Genomic DNA, 22,199 nt, shown 5'->3' with positions numbered 1-22,199 from the left:
CGCCAACAAGCTGGCACACAGGAAAGGATCACAGTATTTTTGTAGTTGGATACAATAACCCAAACATCTTGGGTTGATGACTACACCCCAGAAAAATCTATTTGTCACCAATAAACCTGATTACAAAATATTTTAACCTAGAGACAGACACAAAGATGTTTAAACCATACAAAGTATTCAACACGCCTTACAGTGACCTTACCTTGAGCTCTTGATCTAGTCTATCTAAGCTACTTTGAGATCCTGTTTGCTGCTTGTTGCCATCTGCGTCCACACCAGTCACATCATTGTAGAACACACTAGCACCAACCACAGACCCGCCATCTCGTGTTTTCCCTCCTGATAGGTTTACCCCTACAGCACACCACAGCTTGAAAGAAAAAATAAATACTTCATTTAAACATTAAACTAAACAAAAAAAAGACACACATTGTTAAGTATACTAAGTAATATCAACATTATCTATGTGCAGTCTATTTAAAGGCATTCACTATGATTAAGGTCATGTATGTTTCTACTGAAGATTAAATTCTAATTCACCTATGCTTCTCAAAAAGAAACTACTTCATTTCAAAAAGAAAATACTTGAGTCTAAAACCAAAACATTCAAGCTATGGGCTGTCCAAGTCTCTATCACCACCGTAAATATCCTACCTTCATAGAGGTATCCTTCTCATCTAAAGGTCTCAGGTAAACAGGTACAGGCAAGTTCTTCATCTTATTGTCACTCTGACCACCATTTGCCACCTAGGCAAAAAAAAAAAACCCAAAACACAAACAAAAGAAAACTTTTCCCTTTAGAAGAGGCTTACAGTCTTTGGAATCAGTTGTTTAGACTTTGTTAAACACTATTACAAGTTCTGCAGTTGAAGGAGTCTAAGGAAAACCACAGCGCAAAAGTTCAACAAAAAAAAAGATGCTGGAATAACTGAAACACAAGCTGTGAAACTATTCTCTGTTCCAGTTTCACAAAATGTGAAGCTGTCACCACTGCATTTGAAAACATCGGCATAATACCTGTTTGTACTTCTGAGGTAGACTCCAGCCAAATGCTTGCACTCTACCATCCTCTTTCTGAACATGTGCTTTCACTTGGCGATACTGCTCTCTTTTCTGCTCTCTGCGTGAGGCTAAACTGGCTTCAGTTCTAGGTAAGAATCATTAAAGAATCTGTTAATTATGCTCTTTAGAATTCTTTGTGTAATGGGAGTTGCTATTAAACTTGATAGACAAGATCTCTGTGGAAGCACTGGGTTACCAAAGAGATTGCCATTTTTTCCACACATCACTTATAGAACACCAGGGCTGTAGGGCTATTTCTAATGGACCTGTGAAAGACAGGCAAAACCAGAAAGCTGTTGTCAGTATCCTTAAAAGAAATTAACTTGGGTTATGTACCTCTACTAGAAGCTTTAAAGGTTGTAAACCAAAAGGATACATTGCCAAAAAGAAGCACAGGAAAGAAAAATAAATAATTACAGGCACTTGTCAGGCTGACTCCTGTTGTTCTGATTTTCCACTGAACTTAAAATATCTGTACAGTTATTGCTTAGCTACAACACTTACATATGCAAGTGTACCAAGTGCTGCCTCCTAACTGCACCTTCGTGTAAGGGAGTGATATTTACCAAATAGAATACTACTGCCAGATACCCCGAGTACTCATCCACCGCTGCGCATTTCAGCCTGCGCTGTGTTGACTACTTATGTATCAACATTCACTGCCTGAGAACACTCTACTTCACTTAGCAGCATGCTATTTATCTCTGAGGATGACAAGGGTAAATACTCAATAGAACTTATCTAGTAGTATAAAACCAAAACGTCTTACTCTTCACTGAGGAATTCAAAGGCTTTAGATTTGTCACTTGGTAATTGAGATAAGGTGCTGCTTCTTTTCTTGACTGATGGAGTAATATGCGAGGTCGGAGCATTATATTTAACATTGACAGGAGGTTCTGGTTTCTTAGCTGTATTGCTAGATGAACTGAAGAGCCTGCTAAAACTAGAAGAGGAAAAAAAGAAAAGATAAGAGTTAAAATTTGTAAGATACATCCAAACGTGACTATGCAGGCAAAACACTGCATACGCTAGCCTGCTCAAGCCAGTTAGACTAAGGAACTGGAGCCCAACATCACAGCAGCCACCACACACTCAGTAACATTCTCAAAAGTACAGAAACTCATGTCAGTGAGAAAAATCCTTAAACTATTATCATCCCATTTGTTTTATCAAATTTAATGGGATCTTCACTTTGAATGAGGATCTACAGGGAACCAACAAAATTAGAATGTGAACATCACACCTGGAAGACAGTTTTGTGAAGCTTATTAGTTCATGCACAGAGCACATTAAAAACCCCACCATTTTCTAGGCTAAAAGATACAATAGTTATCAGCAAACCACAACATCAAAAGGATTATCTGACAAATTTCATGTTGTGAATAACACTGTTTTAAAGAGCCTGAAGTTAGAAAGGAAAATTTAACAATCAGTAAACCGTACTTCACAGAGGAAAAGGAAGCTGAAATAAATGCAATCCACACAAGCTATTCAGGTTTCTATTTTTCATCATAAAAAGAGTCCAGAAAAATGTTCAGAACAAGAGGGCTGGTGCATATTCAACTAGAAAAAAAATTACAGCACTTTGGCATTTAACTTCACAAAGTGCACAGCCATTCATTACGTGATGCAGCTTACGATACATTTTGTCTTCAAGAACAGTCTTACCGAGCTGGCATGCTAGGTAACAAGAGGAGAACAGTTAAGACATCTTCATCTGCCAAAAGATAATTAGCTAACATACAAAAATGTGCCAGCTAATTGGTTAGGGTCTTTTATTTATTTTTGCCAGTGAGTTGTGCTTCAGTACTTACAACTGCCAAATGCTTGATCTCTTCTTTTCTTGCATGGCTGGATTTTCTCTTGATGCTCTACAAGAAATAAATTCCAAGTTTACTGAGTAAGCATTAATTAAAAAAAGGAAAGGAATGGAACAGTGTGTAACTCTTATTTTAAAAACACGGGATAAAGTATCAGAGCCTGTTTCTTCACATTGCCACTTCTTCTCTGATCAGAGCACAATATTGAAGTTCTCCCTGGATGAGCTGAAGTTACGTAATAAACGTCATCCACGTTTATTTCCATCACAAACACAAGTGGTGTGTGCCTTCCAGACAGAAGATACACATCTGTGTAACACTGCAATGTAAACATCTAGAAGAAAGCAGCAAACCATTCTAAATTCTTCTGCCTCCTATTTCTTAATATTTTAACCATTGCTTTTTATTTTAAAGTCTCTTATTCTTCAACACAGTATGTAAATGATAAAGTGATTGTTCCTGGCGTTACAGATAGGAGAGGATTTCTACAGGAGACAATAGCTATGGAAAAGCAAGCCACGTCTGCTTGGGAATATGTGTTTTTCCTCTCACAGACTCAGGAGTCAAAAAGGCCCACAGAGACACTGAGGACAATAGGTAAAATTAAACACCATTATTACACCTGACCAACAGGCAGCACCAAGTGACACCGGGACCTCTGGACACTGTCACGGCCACAGCTTGGAGGGATGTCACAAGACTGAGCTGGGCTGAGGTCTGAGGCAGACGACTTTTGTTTTCAAAACCATACCTTTTAGCCAACTCAATATTCAGGATGCAAATTACACCACATCTTGATTGCTGACACACAACAAACCTTGCACAGTTTTAGATATGTGAACAACCCAAATCCTTACAAATGGATTACACTCGATCTGAAGACTGTACGTTATTCCTGTTTTGACATCTCAGCTGACAACTGGGCCCACATCTTTAAGGTATGTGTACACACACACAGAGAGTAATTTTTCCTGCCCACCAAATTAATGTTATTTACAATTACCAAGTTTTGTAACTGTTCCAAAATACATGTTTCTTCAAGGAATGCTTATTTCACGTAACATGACGTAACCATCTTCAACGGGGTCTCACTAAGAGCCCACTTTAACAAGATAAATCCATAACTTTAAAAAGTTATTCATGGGCAGGTAAGGAGACAAGCAGAAGGGCAATTAAGGCCTCAAAACCGATCGACCAGATCACTCTGCAGCTAAAAATGAAAAAAGCATGTAAAATCCAAGGAGCTCTACCAAAGATTTCAAAAGAGCCTTTTACCTTATCATCTCAGTCCATCGGACAGCTTCCTGAAGCTCCATCAACCTCTCTTTATACTGATTTCTTTCCATCAGAACACGGGCCATTTCAACACGAGTAAAACGCTTCCGCTGAGCGGTTGGGACATCACTCTGAACACACAAAAAAGCAAACATAGAACGAACAAAGGAGCACAGTAGGGCCTTGCAGAGTCAGCCTCTGCCTTCCGATAAGAGTCAGCTTAGGGCACAATTCCAGATTCCAAATAATTTGGGGCTTTGTAAAACTCATTTTACCTTCCTCTCCTCCCATCCTTTGTATGTAGCATAATCTGAATAAAAACAGTTCTTCAAAAGAAATGTGACACACAATGGGCAGAGAGGAAAGAAAGAAAACTAGACATGGGTAATTTAAGTTTACTTGTGCTCTTTAGATTATCTAGCTTTTCTACACATGGAGGAAGTTTACTACTACTTATTAAACGGTGAGGTTTAGTAGCACTCACTAAGCACATGTGAACTTCTAACGTCCCATTGTGAATTACACAGACAGACATCCACATACACACATCCACCTACATCATCATCCTCTTTAGCTTTCTGTCTTGCTTCCTCTGCTTCTGCACGAGCTCTACATACAAAATAAAACACAGCTGCATTAGATACCACAGTGGTTTGGGCTTTTTTCCTCTTTCACAACCACAAAATTGAACTTACTTTCTCAGCTCTTCTTCCAGTTCCTTATTCTTCTCTTCAAGCTTCTGTTTTGCTTGTTTTACAGCCTCTAATTCACCTTGTAGTACATCCTTCTCACAGGTCAACTCATCCACCTTTGCTATCAAATCATTCTTCACTACATTCAGTGCATTTCTACACAAACATTTAAAATACACCATTACAAAGATGACTGTGATCTCATAATTTAGCTTCAGCCCAATTTTATTCTTCAAGACCTACAAATTTCTTACACAGAGCTGCTGTAGAAAGATACAGCTTTCTAAACCAGGTCACACCCTCTCCCCCCAAATCTCAAATGCTCAAACACATTCACACCTCTGTACTAGACAAAAGTACTGTTAAATCAGAAGAGTTTGCTTAGAGGTTGAACTCCTCAACAGTGCCCCAGTGGATTAGCTGCTGCTGTTACGGCTGTGTTCATAACAGAGAAGACAGGGAGTTGATCTCATTAGGACACAGCACTGCATTTCTTGTAGCCTTACAAGGATAAAAGCAGCTTTCGCTTCTCAAGTCCTTAATTTCCAGGAGAATACAACTAAGCTATATATTTAGCCAAATATACCTATACATTCAAAAGACGTACCACCCCTACTCTTAGAACTGAAAGCACATTTGTATAATTTCAACTTTCTGTGTATGAAGATATTGAAGATGTAACAAAGTAACAGAGAGGGTCAGTGTATTTTACATACACATTCTCACTTACTTTGTCTCCAACAGCTGAGTGTTTTCCAAAATAAGGTTTTCAACCTCACGACCCATTCCTTTCCAAAGGAAAACACATGAAATTAGCAGATAAAATGGATGTTTCTACAAAACTTATGTTTTGCCATTGTCTAAAACCAGCTGAATTACAAGTATAACAAACTTGTCAGAAAAACCGTGAGCTATCTGAAGTTTCAGGACTGACCTACCTTCTACATTTAGCTTTCCCCTCCACCTTCTTCCCAATTTGACTTCAATTAAAACCTAAAGGCAACCCTGGCTAACCACAGGCTGGTGGCTACCTCCACCTACTCTGTTTTGAAGAGGTTACGGTACTAAGTAAGTCAAAACACAGACACAGCATTACTGGAGAAGTATTAGTCCACAGTAAGTTTAAAATGCTCTACTGTCTTTTATACCATGTTAGATAGAAAAGTATATCAGTTAAAGACACAAGACATGCTGAAATTATTAAGCTCAGATTGCAAAAGCCCTGCAGATTTCCCCAGAGCAAATGATACCTTACCAAAGAAATTATGGTCTTTAAAGCCCATGCATTCCATGTAGAGCAAAAACAAGAACAAGAAACATTTCATGTAAGGTGTAGAATGAGCGAAGAGCAATAGAAGATTTAGACTTATGAAGTAAGAGCAAATTAAAACAAAGCCACCACCCAAGATCTGAAGTGGAATGCAATGTGATTAGTAGCAGGATTTATACAAAAGACTAATGTTTAAAAAGTTAAGTTTGTCACAACCGTTTCTATTGGTTGGACCGCTTATAAAAATTAGTAACTTTTTTAAAAGTCTAGCTCATTTTCTGTGAGATAGTTTAGAAGCAGAGTACTTGGAAGAACTACTAAGCCATTCACTAGAAGTTTCAAATTAATGCTACTATGGGAAAAAGTGAACTTCACATAATTTCCATAAATTTAAATACTACTGCAGTTAAGTTCTCACCCTATTGTTTGCGTATCTATAGTAATATGATTTGCAGGATTTAAAAAAACCCAACTTTCAGGCAAGTTATTTTACATCTTGTACAGCAAAATAATTACCACATGGATAATGGCAGAACTTATGCTAATTCAAGATTAACAGAACAAATGAAAAACATATGTTAATGGCGGAGGCCTCTTAAAATATTTTATCAACACAATCTTCTAAGCAACTTTGGCAACAGAAGATGTAAAAGATACCTGGATAACAACAAAAAAAGGTATCTAAAACCAGACATGCAAGTCAAAGTTCCCACTTTGAGAACTTCCGAGTTCTGAATTAAAAGTAAATGCCATTTAATAGTGAAGGAACTTAGATCCGTTATTGTTACTTCATCAAAATCTGGAAAAATCCCCTACACTACCGTCATCAAGAGGTTGTATTCAAGTGACTATTGCTTTTTAAATATTTTCAGTATTCACGGGATCACTTCGAACAGGTTTCAGGATCCTTCATAACGCAAGAACAAAAACTACAAAGCCAGAGTGCAAAGGCAAAAAAAAATAAGTTACAAAGCGGGGAAAAAAGGCAGACAATGTACTTTATGAGAGCAGCAGCCAAGAGCACCTAACTGTAGAAGCAACAGATTTCAAAGAATTTTTTTTAAAAAAGAAGCATACACACCAGAATATTCCCCTGGGTATGCAGCCCAAGAGAAAACAGATTAGAGAATCCCAATTAACTACTTTTACAGAACTTCAAACTGAAATGTAATGCTCGCTTAAGAACAGACCTCAATGCTTGAAACACACTGACGGTCCTGGATGCAGATGTGTCTTAAGTAACATGGAGTAATTTGTACTACGGTTGAGCTCAAAGTGAAACGATGATTACAGAGTGAAACTTTTAGGCCAACACATTCTGCATAACAAACGCAGTTATAACCATGTGCTCATTTTGCAGACACCGGTGTTTCTAGCAGTAGTTTTACAGAAAATGGTAATGAAGTCAGTGATTGATACGTTATACTAAAAAGCATATTATTTTTGCCCATGGAAAACAAAGCATCCATTATCAGGAAGTCCTGACAGTAATTTGATGACTTTAAACAATTTATCACGTAGCTAAGGGACAGAAGTTGCTCTATGTTAATACTTCTCCAGTATCTATATTTTTGCATGCAGAATGTGTCATTAGTTGTCTCTGTGACAACAGAGGGCAGGAGTTTTGGCTGAAGTATGTTCCAGCAAGGATGTGGTGGTCCTCACTGCTCAGGATTCAAAGCAGCAGAGTGACAACCAAGAAAAACCATCTGTCAAACCAGAGATAGGCCCATTAGTCCTTTTAAGTAATACTTGGAAAAAATGTCACCTACTTGATGGAAAATAAGTTTCTGGTGGAACACTGACCAACCAGAAATCCAGACTGTACACACAATGGTTCTAAATACTACTACTAACAATCTGTATTTTTTTGCCGGATCAGTCAACACAAGCAAACTGCTGATTTCTTTATACAAGCCATTTCTAAAACACACAAGAGTGGCAATCTGCATTTTATACATTCCATAGTACCAGATTTCATTATTTCAAAATGAGGCCTGAACCTTGATATGGCCAAAAATATCTTACATTGTTTATAGAAAGAGCCTTCTTTTAATGACTTTTTTTTTCTCTCCTGATCAGCTCATATTCCCGAAATCTACATTTTGTTCAGTCAGCACACCAGCAACAGCGAGCTGTTCAGAGAGAACATGGGTTCCTCTTTCAATTAACAATCTGATTCTCAATTTACCACCATCGCATTCTGCTGCAGTTCTGTCTTACAAGTTAAATTCCATAGAGACAGGTGATAAAGCCAGGCCATTACAGATTGGGCACAATCTGAATTAAACTTCCTACAACTAGTTGAAGATAAAAATCCTTGCTGAAGATAAAAATCCTTCTGTCAAAGAACATCCAGGGAAAACTGAAATAGAGAATAGCGTAAGAAGTGCCCCAAAAGATTAAGGCTGATATTGTTATACTGAAAGAACAAACAACACTTTCTCCTGGTTCTTGCATTCTAATGATCACCTTAGGATGACGCTCAAATGATTTTAACAGAAATTAACCCTAAGAGTAAACCCAGCAAGGATAATTAAGAACTCCACTAACAAGAAAAATTCCTGTAAACAGCATGTCTAAATAACCTTTCTTACCCAGTAAATCTGCACCTTCATCCACATCTCCAATTAGGCCAGAACCAGCAGATGACAGCTCTTCAAAGAGTGATTCTGTATTACGGTCAAATGCTTTGTTCTCTATGCCTTTGGTGGGAGTGCTATTCAAAGAAATAAAACAAGCCATAAAAAAAGCAGAAAGAAAAAAATCCCACACCAAAAAAAGTTTTCTCTGTGTTTTTACCAGCAATTCACTTGATACCCCCCCCAAAAAACAGAAGTAAAATTCTCAGCAGTCTTCATCTGGCTTAGAGTCCTAGATTCTATTTTCAAATACTACTTTGGCATCAAAATCCCAAACTTGAGGTCACTGCTGATACTGAGCTGGTCAAGATCTTAACAAAATAAAGCATATCAAGTTTTGGTATACAGAAATTCAGCCCTGTCAGGACTTAGTCAGTGCAAATGCCTAAACCACAGACAGCTCAGACAAACTTCAAGTAATTTAAGGTAACGAGAACACAAGAGTACTGAATAGAGATCAAAATATTCCTCCGGCCAGAAAAGGGGCTCCTTTGTCACAAAGATTTTATGCCATTAACACTCACTATACAAGGTAAATTTTGCCATCTCCTCACAAGAACGAAACACACAGATACATAACAGATTTGAAGGACTTGTGGCTAAATCCTGAACTGTTCAGGGCTTGCCTAAAAGATCAGGCACACCACCACCACGCTGCTACCAAAACAGCACTTGTTTATTATTTTTTATGGGGCTTTAGAGCTTTTCAAAGAAATGTTACCCTTCACGAGTGAAAGCCTGCAAGGAAGCAGGCTCAGGCAAGAGCATTCTGCCAGCACTGTCATTCCACCACCAGAATCAGGAAAAATAAATGCTGGAACATTTGCAAAGTCAGTCATAAATCCAGATTTTAAAGATATGGGTGAAAACACAAAGGCCCAGCCGGGAAACTGCTACTACCTCAAAACCTTGATCCAGGGAGAAAAAAAACCTTTTGGTATAGACCCTTTGGTTGAAATACGGACAGAGTATTTAAGCATTCTTAAGTCTGCTGTAATATGAAATACCCTAAATATTCACCAGGTGTAGCAACGGAACGAAGAACTGCTGTTGCACTTAAAACGTCCTGAGGAATTTGGGAAAATAAGGTCACAGAATTAGAAAACTCATCATATAATGCGTGATCTCAGTCTGGTAAAATCTCTGAACAAGTCATGAGTTCAACACTGAAGTCTGGTATCTTCTAAAATTGGTTTTCCTACTCAGAAAATACAACTCACCTGGAACCTTTGTATCCACTGAGGTCTTTATCCATATCCAACTCCGGAGTTGACTCAATGATTGCCTGAACTTCAGATTTTTCTTCGTTTTCATTTCCACCTAGGAAAAAGCAATGGTATACCTCCATAAAAAAAACCAAATCACTGTGACATACGGTATTACCTTGGTAAGTCTTTGAACAGAAGTCTACTAAGTTGGTGACCAATTAATAACAACTTTGGTGATTGATCACTAACAACTACACGTAGATAATTAAATGAGAAGACCTATTCATTTTGATCCTCTAGTGCAGACACTGGGATTTCTAGTTTTAAGCCATGAATTTAAGCCATCCAACAGTAATTATTTTCCACTACTTCCATAATAAAACCAAGCAGACGTCTTATCTTCCCATGACTTCTTGTGTCTAGATCAGTGCCACTTCTGCTGTTTACAAGGAAACGTCATAAGTAATTCTGATTCTAGAACAATAAGGACACAAGCCACCAATAAACAGACTTGTATCTTTTACGAACATTCTGTACTCCTAAAAACACTGAGTAAAAAAAAACATTCCTCATTTGTGGTACAACAATTAAGATAACTGATTAAATATGAGGTGTATATTAACCACGCACTAAAAAGTTGAAGCAGCTCACCAGTGGACACGTTTCTTGTCTCTTGAGCTACCTGTACTTCAATATTCTTGCTTACGTCCAGCTTCTCATTCGGCATATCTGTGTCCTTTGCAAGCCCTTCAGCATCTTCCTTTTGAGGGGTTTCAGCAGGCAGTACAGGTACATCTGAAGCAGCTGTGGATGCTGGAGTAGTAGATTTTGAGCCTGCCTGGCTAACATCAGAGAGCTCATCCTAAAATGGAGCAATTACCATTAAAAAAAAAAATGAACATAAGATGAAGTATTATTAGAAGAGTTAGGCATATAAACTGAAGAATAAGCACCAACATTACTGTATTTTACTGAAGAATATGCAAATACAAAGGAACAGGAATGCAAGGAATACTTTAAGCCAGTACTGCCAAATTCATCTTCAGACTATGGCTGTTTCAATTCTTTTAAGGAAGTTATAGCTACATAAAACATGCCCTTATTTTTAATACTAATGCTTGATCTCAGTTGATAATTATCGTCACAACTTTAGGGTGCTTTTCTATTAAGTCTTCCAGACAACAAGCAGCATTACTCTACCAATAACCCTTCTAGCTGCACAATGAACTGCTGAATCTTCCCAAAGCTATTATAAAATTTATTGCTCAAAATGTGCATGAGGTCTTAAAACATCTTCTTGAAAAGTAGACGTTGAAGCACTGATGCAGAACATGGATTTAACTGATAAAGTAGTATAGTATTTGCAATCACTTCACTCAAACTGTTTTATGTGCTTTCCAATCTGAACTGCAAGCCCTGGATGGATGACATCGGGAATGAGACACTGAAGTGCAGGGACTACTTGTCTGGTTAGATTTCATATCAACTACGCAACAGCAGTAAATAGCTCCTTCTTAGAAGTGGATTCCTGGCAACAGTTTAAAATACGACTAAACCATGTCCTTAAGTGCCACATGTACACATCTTAAATACCTCCAAGGATGGCGATTCAACCACATCACTGGGCAGCCTGTTCCAACGGTTCACAACCCTTTTGGTGAAGAAATTTTTCCTAATATCCACTGTCAGGCACATTAGATATTAGATAAATTAGGTATTTCCTAATATCACAAAAAGGCACAATTTGAGGCCTTTTTATCTACTGTCTGCACTCCCCACCTGGCTCAACCCCTCTGTTTCCCAAAGGTAAGCCCCCACCACTGCTTGTTCTTCGCCACGGGACAGATTTGCAGGTGCTGGACCTGCAGCATGCTCCCTGCCCCAGTGCCCATCCCCACCAACCCTGGCTACTCCCATTACAGCGACACGGTATCAAGAACCACAGATTATTAATCCAGCTGCTGGATTTGGGATGATGAGCATTACTCAGACAGGGCTGCATCAGGCACCATGTCTGAGGGCAGGCTAGGCTGTGTTTGATAGAACTAGAAGCTACTACCTGATAATACTAATAGCCCTTTTCTGGACCTTGTCTCCTTTCATTCACATTTTACCTCTCATTCATGACCAGAGCCATATCAGCATCCAGATGTCTTAACTCTGACTTAAACAGCATGTAACAGGGAACAAGAGCTCACTGCAGATATGAAAACAAATTGGTCTTCTTAGACCAAGCACACAGCACTAGAGCAGTCTCCTTGGGAAAACTCAAGATGAAACACTGAGGCTGGTATATGCAAAATGAAGGCAGGATGGTAAGTTTTGATAAAAATTTCTTTAAGGTTTTTAAGTCTGAGACGTTTAAAGAGACCTATCTGTTAGATCAGGAAACCTAAACTTGTCAAGAACAAAGCAGTGTAGATTTTAAAGCACGAATTCGTCGTACCGTTAGCATCCCTTTTTGAGAAGGAAGTGAAACTGAATTTTAAGGTTATTTTTAAAAAAAAACCCACCACCAAAGAGAGCTGCATGCATTCTTTCATTTGTATTCAGTGTAAGATTACTAAGAATTGTAATTTCTAGATTTTTACTTTTGGAACATCCTGGAAAGCTAAGATTTTAATTTGGGGGGCAGGAAGTAAAACACACATTTATATATATATCAGCATAAACGTAAAGCTTGTATCCCATAATGATAACCCCACATGGAATTTTCAAGCTCTGGAAACAAAGTTCTGCACTTTCAAGACCTGCCTATCAATTACCTCCAGTTTCCATCCTTTTTTAGTCAATTCCAAAATAACCGATTATTACTTTATTTCTGAATAATCGTTAGAATATCCAGTCAACTAACAGATGCCACTAAAGGAACAGAACATGTACACGTACCCGAAGTTATACAAAGCAACAAAACCGACATCCAAATGTATTACATGATACATGGTGCCCATTTAAAAAAAAAAAAAAAAAGGAGGGGGGAAAGAAATGAAAAGCTACACAATTTACCCAATTGCCTTTTGAACTGGTGAAGTTCAGCTACCGGATAATGATTTATACTTCAGCAAGCAGATACAGAAGGGAGGAAACGGTACCCCTTACCAAGGGAATCCAGAGTTCACACAAACAAGGCATAAAACCTCAGAGCTGTTGGCTCTGTTCAAACGTTTCTACATCTTTGTATTCCAAAAGCATCCACTAACTGATGCAGCACAGACTGATCACTGACTTTCACACACCAAGCTCAAGAAAACCAGCTTGATAGTGCAAAAGAAAAGAGCGAGAGAATGGTCCCTTCCTTAAAGGAATTTCAAATCACCTCATCTATTTTACAGTTCTGACTTTTATTATCTACTGTATTTTTTTAGCTAACTCTTGGAAACAAAACTGATTAAACTATCATGAATGTTTGTTCTAGAACTAATGAAAATGAAATGCAATTCCATTAAGCAACAATGAATGAATCAAAATATCTCAAGGCCTAAGCCTTTGAAAGTCAGTGCTGTGTTGACTTAGCAAATCTCACTTTTTTTGGCAATGTTTCCAAAATACTTTTTCCTGAAAAAAAAAAAAATTAGTTTAAAAATTAGATAATTAAATCTGAAGTAGTATAGCTCATCAGCAATACTTTGTAGAAATAAGGAGAGAATGACTGGTACATGACTGTATGTCGTCTTACAATGATCTCCAGCAATGTCACTCACTTCTGTACAAGCTACAGAAAGAATACTCACTCTTTTTGTCTGGATTTCTGCCTGACACCTACTTTTTATTACACTTTTAGAGAAAACACTGACCATTAATGAAATGTTCATGCATGAATGGAAAATAGATGCCTGAAAGCAGCAGAAGCTTGCTTGTGCCTTGTACTTTATGTTAGAAGTCTTAGCAGAAATTAAAAGTATTAAGAGAAAAAGTTTCTGGTTATGACTTCAATATATCACATTATTCAACAGGTTCACTTCAGAAGCACTTTGCATTCACAGCCAAAAAGCAAAGATGCAGCTTTGGACCTAAAGAACTGACTAACTAGGTTTGAAAAATTACAGTCTGTGCTGTTTTGTGAATTCTTTCTCAGCAGTCCATTGTTTTTAGAAGAACTATACCAAGAAGCCTGTTTTGACAATATATAGTAACCAATATAATTTTCTGAGGGGACAGGACGGGATCAGGCTGCTCTTTGTAACTCATCTCCACCTACTCTTAGTCATAACTAAGATGTATTTCAGTGACCTCTCCTAAAGTCTGTCAATTTATTGATGTTAATTGGCACAAAGGGAACAGGACAAATTTAAGTTCAAAAAACGGCCCTAGCCAAGAGTTTAAAGTGACTAATTTTTTGATCCAAACTCCTGTTGTCACTTTGATACGGTTTGTAGTTAACCATTATTTACACTTCCCATTGTCTCTATATGACCTCGGGGGGGGGGGGGGGGGGGGGGGCGAAGTCTGGGGTCCAATTGTTTCTGCCTAGCTTTTTTAACTCTTATCAGTTTTAGTATTATTTCCCTGCTAGGTATTAAGTTCACTTAAGAGGAAATCCTCCTCGGCTGTATGCCTTTGCAGAAATAACAGTACATCCCCAGCCTTCCAAAAAAACCCTCATCAACATAAATATATAGGGAGGCTTTACACATGCTGGAGTTCTTCACCCTGCAGATCCTTCCTCCCGCTGTGTTGTTACTGCACGCTAGTCCTGACTGCCAGATTCACCACACTCCAGCACCACTCCCCCATTTTTCCATTTCTGCAGCTTGCTCTATGCCACCCTCTCACTGTTGGAAGACAGAACAATTGCAGGAATTACAGCCAAGCTACATGTAAGGGAAATCATTATCACAGGCTAATTTAGGAACGTTAGGTCATTCTCAGCTCTGCAGTATACCTACACTATACGCCTGAGAGTAGACAGAGGCTGCGGTAGGAGTACTGCGGGCGCAGTAATCGAAGTTTTCCTTCTAAAACAATATTAAAGCAGCAGACCTGTTTACAATATCTAGCATGTAAAGGACAAGCCACTGACCTTTGGAAAGGGTCCTTGGTCAGAAACAAAAACCCACCACTCCTGGGAGTAAGAGGCGAACTAGCCTGTATTACTCCTCATTTGGAAAACGCAACCCAAACTATTTCTTCCAGGAAGTTCCACCAAAGTTCACTGGAGTAAGCAACATACTTGGCTTAGGGTTTTCCCTCCTCCCCTTCAACTTTCCTTCCCATCAAGAAACTATGATCCATTTACAGGAGCTTCTGCTAATACCCAAGGCAGCCAAGCTGAGTGCTCACCTTCAGGCTTGTGTGGGACCGTGGCTGGCTTAGCTCGTGGAACTTCCAGTGCTCCGACCCAGGCGTCTCCCCTGCTTCTCTCTGAGTTTCTGGCGTAAGCAGTGCATCTCCTGGAGGTAACGGGAAGATGCCCAATGATATCGGACGCTCCTTTCTGTTTGAGAGAGACAGGTTTCATCAGCCGTTTCAGATAGCACACAATTTATTTTCCTGTATGCCTCTGAAATCAGCAAGGAAGTGGGAAAATTACAGGTTCAAACATTCATACACTGCGCACTCTAAGTATACAAAGTAGCACACACAGTTTGTATTACAATGCCTAATAATTCCTCATTCCGCATAATTTGTTTGCAAATAGTCTATTCTGTGGCTTTAGACAGCAGTTATTGATCGCTCTGTAGCTAATCTATAGTAAGCAAAAGTATTACAGAAATGGAACACAAACAGGAGTGTAAGATGGAAGTTTCCTTATTTCAGACTAAATTACAGTTTTCAGCAGCCACTCTTAAAAATACCATTTTGCACTTTTTTTTTTTGCAAGACAGTAACCATCTAATTTCTACAACAGCTAAACCATTAACAGAAGCATTTTCGAAAGTTGGAAATAATCAGCTTAAAGCCCAACTCTTCTCAAAAGGTATGGATTTTTTTCTGAAGACCACAGGAATTACACAGATTTGTAAAACTGTGAAAAAATGGGTCAAGGAATTAACAATGTTAAAACCACCTGACAGTCAAAAATTGCGTGCTTTTAACCAAGATCAGTTCAACACTCTACTTCAACATAAAGCCACACAACAGCTTGTGCCAGTAACACAAATTACTTCATCCCAACTCTTCACCATCTCTGCTACCTTTATCACTTCCCTATGGCAAACAGCCTTTGGAAATCGCAAAGCTTTGTATATTGACCCTCCAAAGAACATCCCCAAGTCCATCTTGCCATCAGTACTGTGATCAGTGAACAAAAAGATTCATTTGTCATGCTAGCAAGAGACAAAAAACATTGTGTAGAATACAATTCATAGGATGCTACAGCCAACCCTGGAAAGGAAAAATATCAACAGGCATAGTATTGAGATAAAGCAAAGTATTTGTCCAGTCAGAACAATGAAATACAGAAAAGAAGGACTGTAATCAACTAGCACAGCTTTAAGTATACTGAAGACAGAAAGTAAAAGTGTACACAAGTGAAGGCAGAAAATTATGCTTGAAAGAAAGCACTGCCTTTAATTACCCCTGCAGAGATAGTCCAGACAAAATATTAAGATCTGAGAGATCTTGCATGTTAGCATTATAAAAACTCAAATTGCAACCACATATACTTTCTTTTGTAAGGCTTTTCACAAATTAAAACGTAACCTAGGCAAAATTCTGTGCAGAATTAGTATCTGCATATAAATTATACACAAAACCATGACAGGAGTATTGAAAAGCAAAAGGAAAAGCTAAGCACATTTATAATTTTTCTTTTGGTTTTGTTTGTTGTTTTTTTTAAGAAAAGGTAATCAAGAAAGGATTGCATTTAGCAATTAAGCAGTAAACTCCTTCCGGTAAATTTTACAACACTAGAAAAAAAAAACCATGTTCAAAAAGCACACAATTTTAATGGGCATGAACCTTTCCACTACAGGTATACAAAGATGCTCCTTGTCACAAAAATCTTTGCAACTAATTCTCATATTGCATGTACCTTGGCCTTTCATAAATATTATTCCCAGTTAGGTCGTTAATTCAGAAGTAGTTCAGCAGAGCAAAGTAGGCAGCAAAACCAGTAAAGCAAAATTAATCAGCATTACAAAATAAAAAGCATACAATACTGTTCCAGCATTTGCAAACTGAGCTGAAATGTCTTCAGGAAATATAGTCGCAGAACTACACAGAATTTGATCCTAGCAATTCCCGCTATTGTACCAGGTTCTGCTTTTCTTTAGATTTCCCACAACTCTCGTGTGTGTGGGGAACAAAAGACACACCGCATAATCTAAGCTTATGTCAAAAGACAGACTGAAACCATTTCATTGGTTAAGAAGTCCAGCAACAACAAAAAAAAAAAAAAAAAGGGAAAAAAGGCTGCCCTTCAGTGGAAAAGAAAGGCAGCGATAAAGCATGCATTGTATAGGGCCCTTCGCTTTGGAAACCGCCTCCCGCAGCCATGGTTCAGGGCAACCAGATTTGCTTACTTGCAGGATATGCCACAAAGCTTATCTTCTTTGAAGTCTTCAGAAAAAGATAATTTAACAAAACGCGTACCAAAAAAAAAGGTCACAACTGACATTCGTGGAATAGTTTGAAATAAAATTTATAATACATGTATTTTGTTGTGCTAAAACAGCAGTTCAAGCGCATTGCAAGATACACAGTGTAAGTTTGAAAAGGGAGCTTATTTCCGAAGTGAGGGTTATTATGTGCATGTTTGCGTTAAAAGAAATTATCTGATTAGATTGAAGCAATTTCAACATGTTTCACTGGTTGTTGACCGGAAAGCAAAGAACCTTTCTACTCCCCCAATGTCCAAGAAATATCTGAAAATACAGCAGTGAGCAGAAGGCAAGCACGTGTTTTAAAAGCCTAAACTAATACTCTGAAGTGATGTATTGAAGCATTTACAGGAACCTTTAGGATAAACAACCAGATGCTCTGTTCTAAAATCCGACTAGTGTTAAAAAAATAGAACAATTCTTCTACAATTACATCCTTCATCTTGTATTTTTATCTTTTTCAAATGAATAAAAGACTACAGAAGTGAGTTCCAATTCCTGTAGTTCCTAAAGCAAATTACTATGGGCGGGAAAAAACACAGCTTCCCAAAAACCCCCAAGTCCATCAAATATTCTCCAGTGGAGCAAAAGCACATTACAAAAACACTGTTTATTAAACCGTCTGACTACTTAAATATATAAAAAATATAATAGAAGTTAGTGAACATAACATTGAATATTTTGCTTTTTTTGTTGTGTTGGGTGTTATTAAAAGTGGGGAGAAACCCCCAAAACAAATAAGCACAGCCTTACTAATTAGATCATTCTATAAAGAGTTACTTTAGATTTATTTTATTCCTTTTTATTTAAATATTCATACACATTTATTATCAGCTACTAATAACTGGTATTTATCTATTGATTTGGCTTTAAACCTTTAGAACAATCCTGTGCTCAGACCCCAGTTAAATGTGTACTACCATCCAAAGTCTACATGCACTGTTTTAAGGAGAAAAAGTCACACAGCTCTTTCAGAAGACACTGTTTTCCAGCATTTGGCCCTTCTAAATATTGTTTACTATTAAAATTTACGAACCACAGTTAAAGTATGTCAAGTTTGCAGGTCATAAAGATACATTTTAAAACTTTTCCAGCTGTTTCCCATTTTTAAGTAGAGTACTAAACCATGTCAAGATTACTTTTGGTCACAATATTCTAACGCATCTCTGCCACCGCTCGAAGCAGCCAGGACAAACAGAACATAACTTGGGGGGGGGACGGGACAGGGTCAGACAGAGCTGGCAACCTGCCATACAAGTATAGAAAAAGAGGAGAGGATAACATTCGGCTGAACAATAGTGAATAGGCTTTAAGAGTTCTAATGCTTAAATAATGAAAGACTTTTTCCCCACCACGCAATCATCAGATATTATTTTTTTTTAAATAATGTGATCAACTAATCACTGTGGTTTTGAGATTATCAATGAACTGGTCTTACATGACACTTCGGATTCAAAAAAAGTAAGATTTAATAGTACAAGGCCTCAGGCTGCATACATTTATGGCTACACAAAAACCAGCAAAGTACCTGACAATACACTGAATGGTGGGCTTTACCCATGACATTACCATCACAGCGTTTTTTGCAGGTTACAACAAACCAGTATTAACAGCTTTCTTAAAAAATAAATTAAAAATAGATATACATAAACTGACCTTTTACTTGCTTAAATAAGTAAATTAAATTTGAGCATGTTAAAAAACTATATTGCCATACCCCAGTCCATAAATACTATGTTTACAAAAGAATCTGAAATGTATGAATAATTTACATCTTTAATTTATTGTTGCTCTTTCTGTTTGAAAGGAAAACGGAAAGCAGAGAGAAAGAAAGAGCACATGAAGCCAAGGTTCAGTAGGTCAGAGTACCTGAGTATCCTTGGTAGGTTCTGCGTCAGAGCTGGCACACCAGTAGAAATAGAAAAGTGCACGAGCAGCAAAACAGAGAGAGATACCAAGATAGCCGAGTTAATGACCACCGCCCCGCCAACGAAGCCAAACACAAACAGCAGCATGCATCCAGGATTCATGGCGCTGCGCTGGCATGGTGAAACGCCGGAACCAAGAAGGCTACACAGGGGCCGAGGGTGTATCTTTGTAGGCAAAGTCTGTCATTCAGCCGCTGCCACAAAAACAATGCCATCAGCAGCAGCTTTCCACTCTTCTGCAGCAGCTCCAGAGCAATGACATCACCGCTCTCCTCCCCCTCGCGCCCAGAGCCGCCGGGCTCCTCGCAGCATCTATGCAGCAACGCAGAGACACAGCCAGCCCGGGAGTTATTCTCCCCTCCTTCCACACCAAGTTCATAGGCTAGAGAGCTTCCAAATCTGCATAATATATTCACACCAAGCCCTCAGAACAAATGGGTACCACGATGCACCCCTTCATCAAGCCCTTCATCAACCCGTACACAAAGCCACAGCAAGGTATCAATTATTTTGGGACAGCTCTGACATTTTTCCCTGCCTACCCAAATGCAAACACTCAAAAAAGCCAAAATTGTTTAATGCTAACGTACAAAGTATATCTCAACGTTTACCAGTACAGCAGCAAAAGCCTCTTTCTACTGATTTCTACACTATTCTCTTACCACATTCCAATCATACAACAAATCTTTCCGAATCAGCCAAACCGTTGTTGTAGGATTAAAGAACAAAGTCTTGCAAACACAAATGAATGGATTTTTTTTCTTTCATTTCAGGGCGAGAGCGTAATAAATAGCTTACCTAATTCTACTGTGTGTTGTGGATTCTAGCTGATCACCCCCTGTTAGCTGATGAAGTTTGGTTCTTTCCAAGTGCTCCATATAATTGTGAATCATCTGTTTAAAAGGACAGAGAAACAGCAAGAAATATTTAGTAACATTTACTTTTACTACAACTGTGTAATTCTTGGCCAATATAATATAATCTTCCCCTGCAGTGCTAAAAATAGTAAAAGCATTCAGAAACATTAAAGAAACAGATAAAGAAAGAAGCAAAATTATACAGTGTGTAAAACCACAAACCAGAAGAGATGCCTGTAATAAATAAAAAAATTGGAAAACTTTCATGCACAGGAAAACATCCCAAGGGCACACAAAGTGCATGTGAAGAGTTTTGAACAGAAGTACCAGGTTCAAATTAATTTTGGAGGCGAAGACCTCTATGCCCAGCAGATATTAAGGTTTATTATGACACAATACATTTCACTATAACCTAATTGCCAAGTACTGTGAAGGTGAGAGAATATGCACCTCAAATATTAAACGTAATGAATCCACAAACCAAGAATCAGATTATTTCCAGAGGCAGAAATATGAAGTCAGCACCTTTTCTAACATTCAAAAAAATTTTACTGTTCTGTCTTTTCTAGAAGTGAAGTTTGGTATTAAATTATCTAGACTGACATCTCATAAAAAGGACTGAGCGCCTGTGGGGTTTTAGCACTCAAGAGCAGCTTTGCTTCCTTACTCTCTTTTACGAGAGAGCCACAGGCCCACATGCAGACTCCTGCAGTCATGACTTATTTAACAAACCCTGATTCCAATCGGCCAAAGGATAATGCTACCCAGCATGTAACCGATCCAAGACACGCATGGTGAGATGTAACAGGTATCGCTGCATCACTCCAAAAGGTGAATTTGGATGTATACGTCTTTGAAATGAAAACTGGGAAAGCCTGAAGAGAAGCCTATGTGACACTTGGTATTTTTAGCACTCCTGCACTCACGTTTCACAGATGAATAGGGCACTCTCAACACCACCAAAAAAAAAAAAAAAGAAAGAAAGAAAGAAATCATAGGTGTACTGCAGAAGAATGTAGTGTACTTTTTTCCTGAGACATATTCAGGTCATATCTCAAAGGCTTCCTCTAGAGAAAAAAAAACCAAACCTATTCTGTAAAACTGTTATTTCTTCTGCTATTCTGGAAAGGGTATACACAAACTCATAGAATAGTGTTATTAACAGGCACTGGTACAACCCATAATACATAACCTTTTATTTTGGGGGCAGTTGTATACATTAGGACTGAATTCAGCTGGACCTGGAAACCTACATCTCCGTGTTACTTTCGAGTCAGCACTGATGTGTCCAAGGCCAGTAAAGCTTGACCTTCACATACTATTAACTTCAATTAACAGCAGCTTTTCCACAAACACTGCTTGCCAGCATTAGCTATATCTGAATATATATATCCTTAGTCCGAGAATTTTCTGGTAGAGTCAATCGGCTTAAGATACCCTGATTGCTGGATATTCTATAAATCAATAGCTTACATGGTAAATACTGGTTACGTACAGATCCTGGTCGTCACACCATTCACCTGAACTCAACGTAATTCAGACCAAAAAAAAAAAAAATCTCACTATTTTTAGAGAAATGTTATATAATATACTTTAACTGCTGTCAAAAGCTTAAAAAAATTTATCCTCCAACAAAATGACATAAAAGCAGCATTTTACTAGGACCATCTTGTTTGCTTTCTGAATTTTTTTAAAGCTTAGTCATACACAGGAGCAATCAAAACATGTGAAAGCTCCACCTTCAACTATCCACAATTCTTGGTTTTTCTTTTTTCACCAAGCAACCAAAATTAGGTGGTCCAATGATTCCTGTGCATAGTTTTACACGAGTTTATTATAATTCACATTAATTTAGAAATTCCAGGAAAAAAATAATTCATAACTTTGAAATACACATTAAACCA

General features: G+C 38.1%; 1 protein-coding gene across 5 annotated transcripts in view; it reads right to left on the bottom strand.

The window, feature by feature from the left end:
• The window catches only part of SPAG9 (sperm associated antigen 9), a 65,895-nt gene that overhangs the window by 18,367 nt on the left and 25,329 nt on the right, over positions 1-22,199 (bottom strand). For 3 of the 5 annotated variants that reach the window (XM_056329714.1, XM_056329719.1, XM_056329728.1), the window contains 14 exons: positions 20,237-20,331; positions 15,250-15,403; positions 10,621-10,831; positions 9,982-10,081; positions 8,717-8,838; positions 5,580-5,637; positions 4,853-5,005; positions 4,715-4,766; positions 4,158-4,288; positions 2,877-2,933; positions 1,832-2,005; positions 1,018-1,147; positions 655-747; positions 203-370 (listed from right to left, as the gene is read on the bottom strand). In XM_056329714.1, the coding sequence (XP_056185689.1) occupies positions 203-370; positions 655-747; positions 1,018-1,147; positions 1,832-2,005; positions 2,877-2,933; positions 4,158-4,288; positions 4,715-4,766; positions 4,853-5,005; positions 5,580-5,637; positions 8,717-8,838; positions 9,982-10,081; positions 10,621-10,831; positions 15,250-15,403; positions 20,237-20,331 (1,698 nt within the window). Of the gene's footprint in view, positions 1-202; positions 371-654; positions 748-1,017; positions 1,148-1,831; positions 2,006-2,876; positions 2,934-4,157; positions 4,289-4,714; positions 4,767-4,852; positions 5,006-5,579; positions 5,638-8,716; positions 8,839-9,981; positions 10,082-10,620; positions 10,832-15,249; positions 15,404-19,379; positions 19,659-20,236; positions 20,332-22,199 lie in introns of those variants that run through there. The other 2 variants (XM_056329733.1, XM_056329742.1) reach the window with 2 other exon arrangements.

This window comes from Falco biarmicus, chromosome 1 (genome assembly GCF_023638135.1).
Source record: "Falco biarmicus isolate bFalBia1 chromosome 1, bFalBia1.pri, whole genome shotgun sequence".
NCBI lineage: Eukaryota > Metazoa > Chordata > Aves > Falconiformes > Falconidae > Falco > Falco biarmicus.
This window is presented reverse-complemented; position numbering and strand designations above follow the sequence as displayed.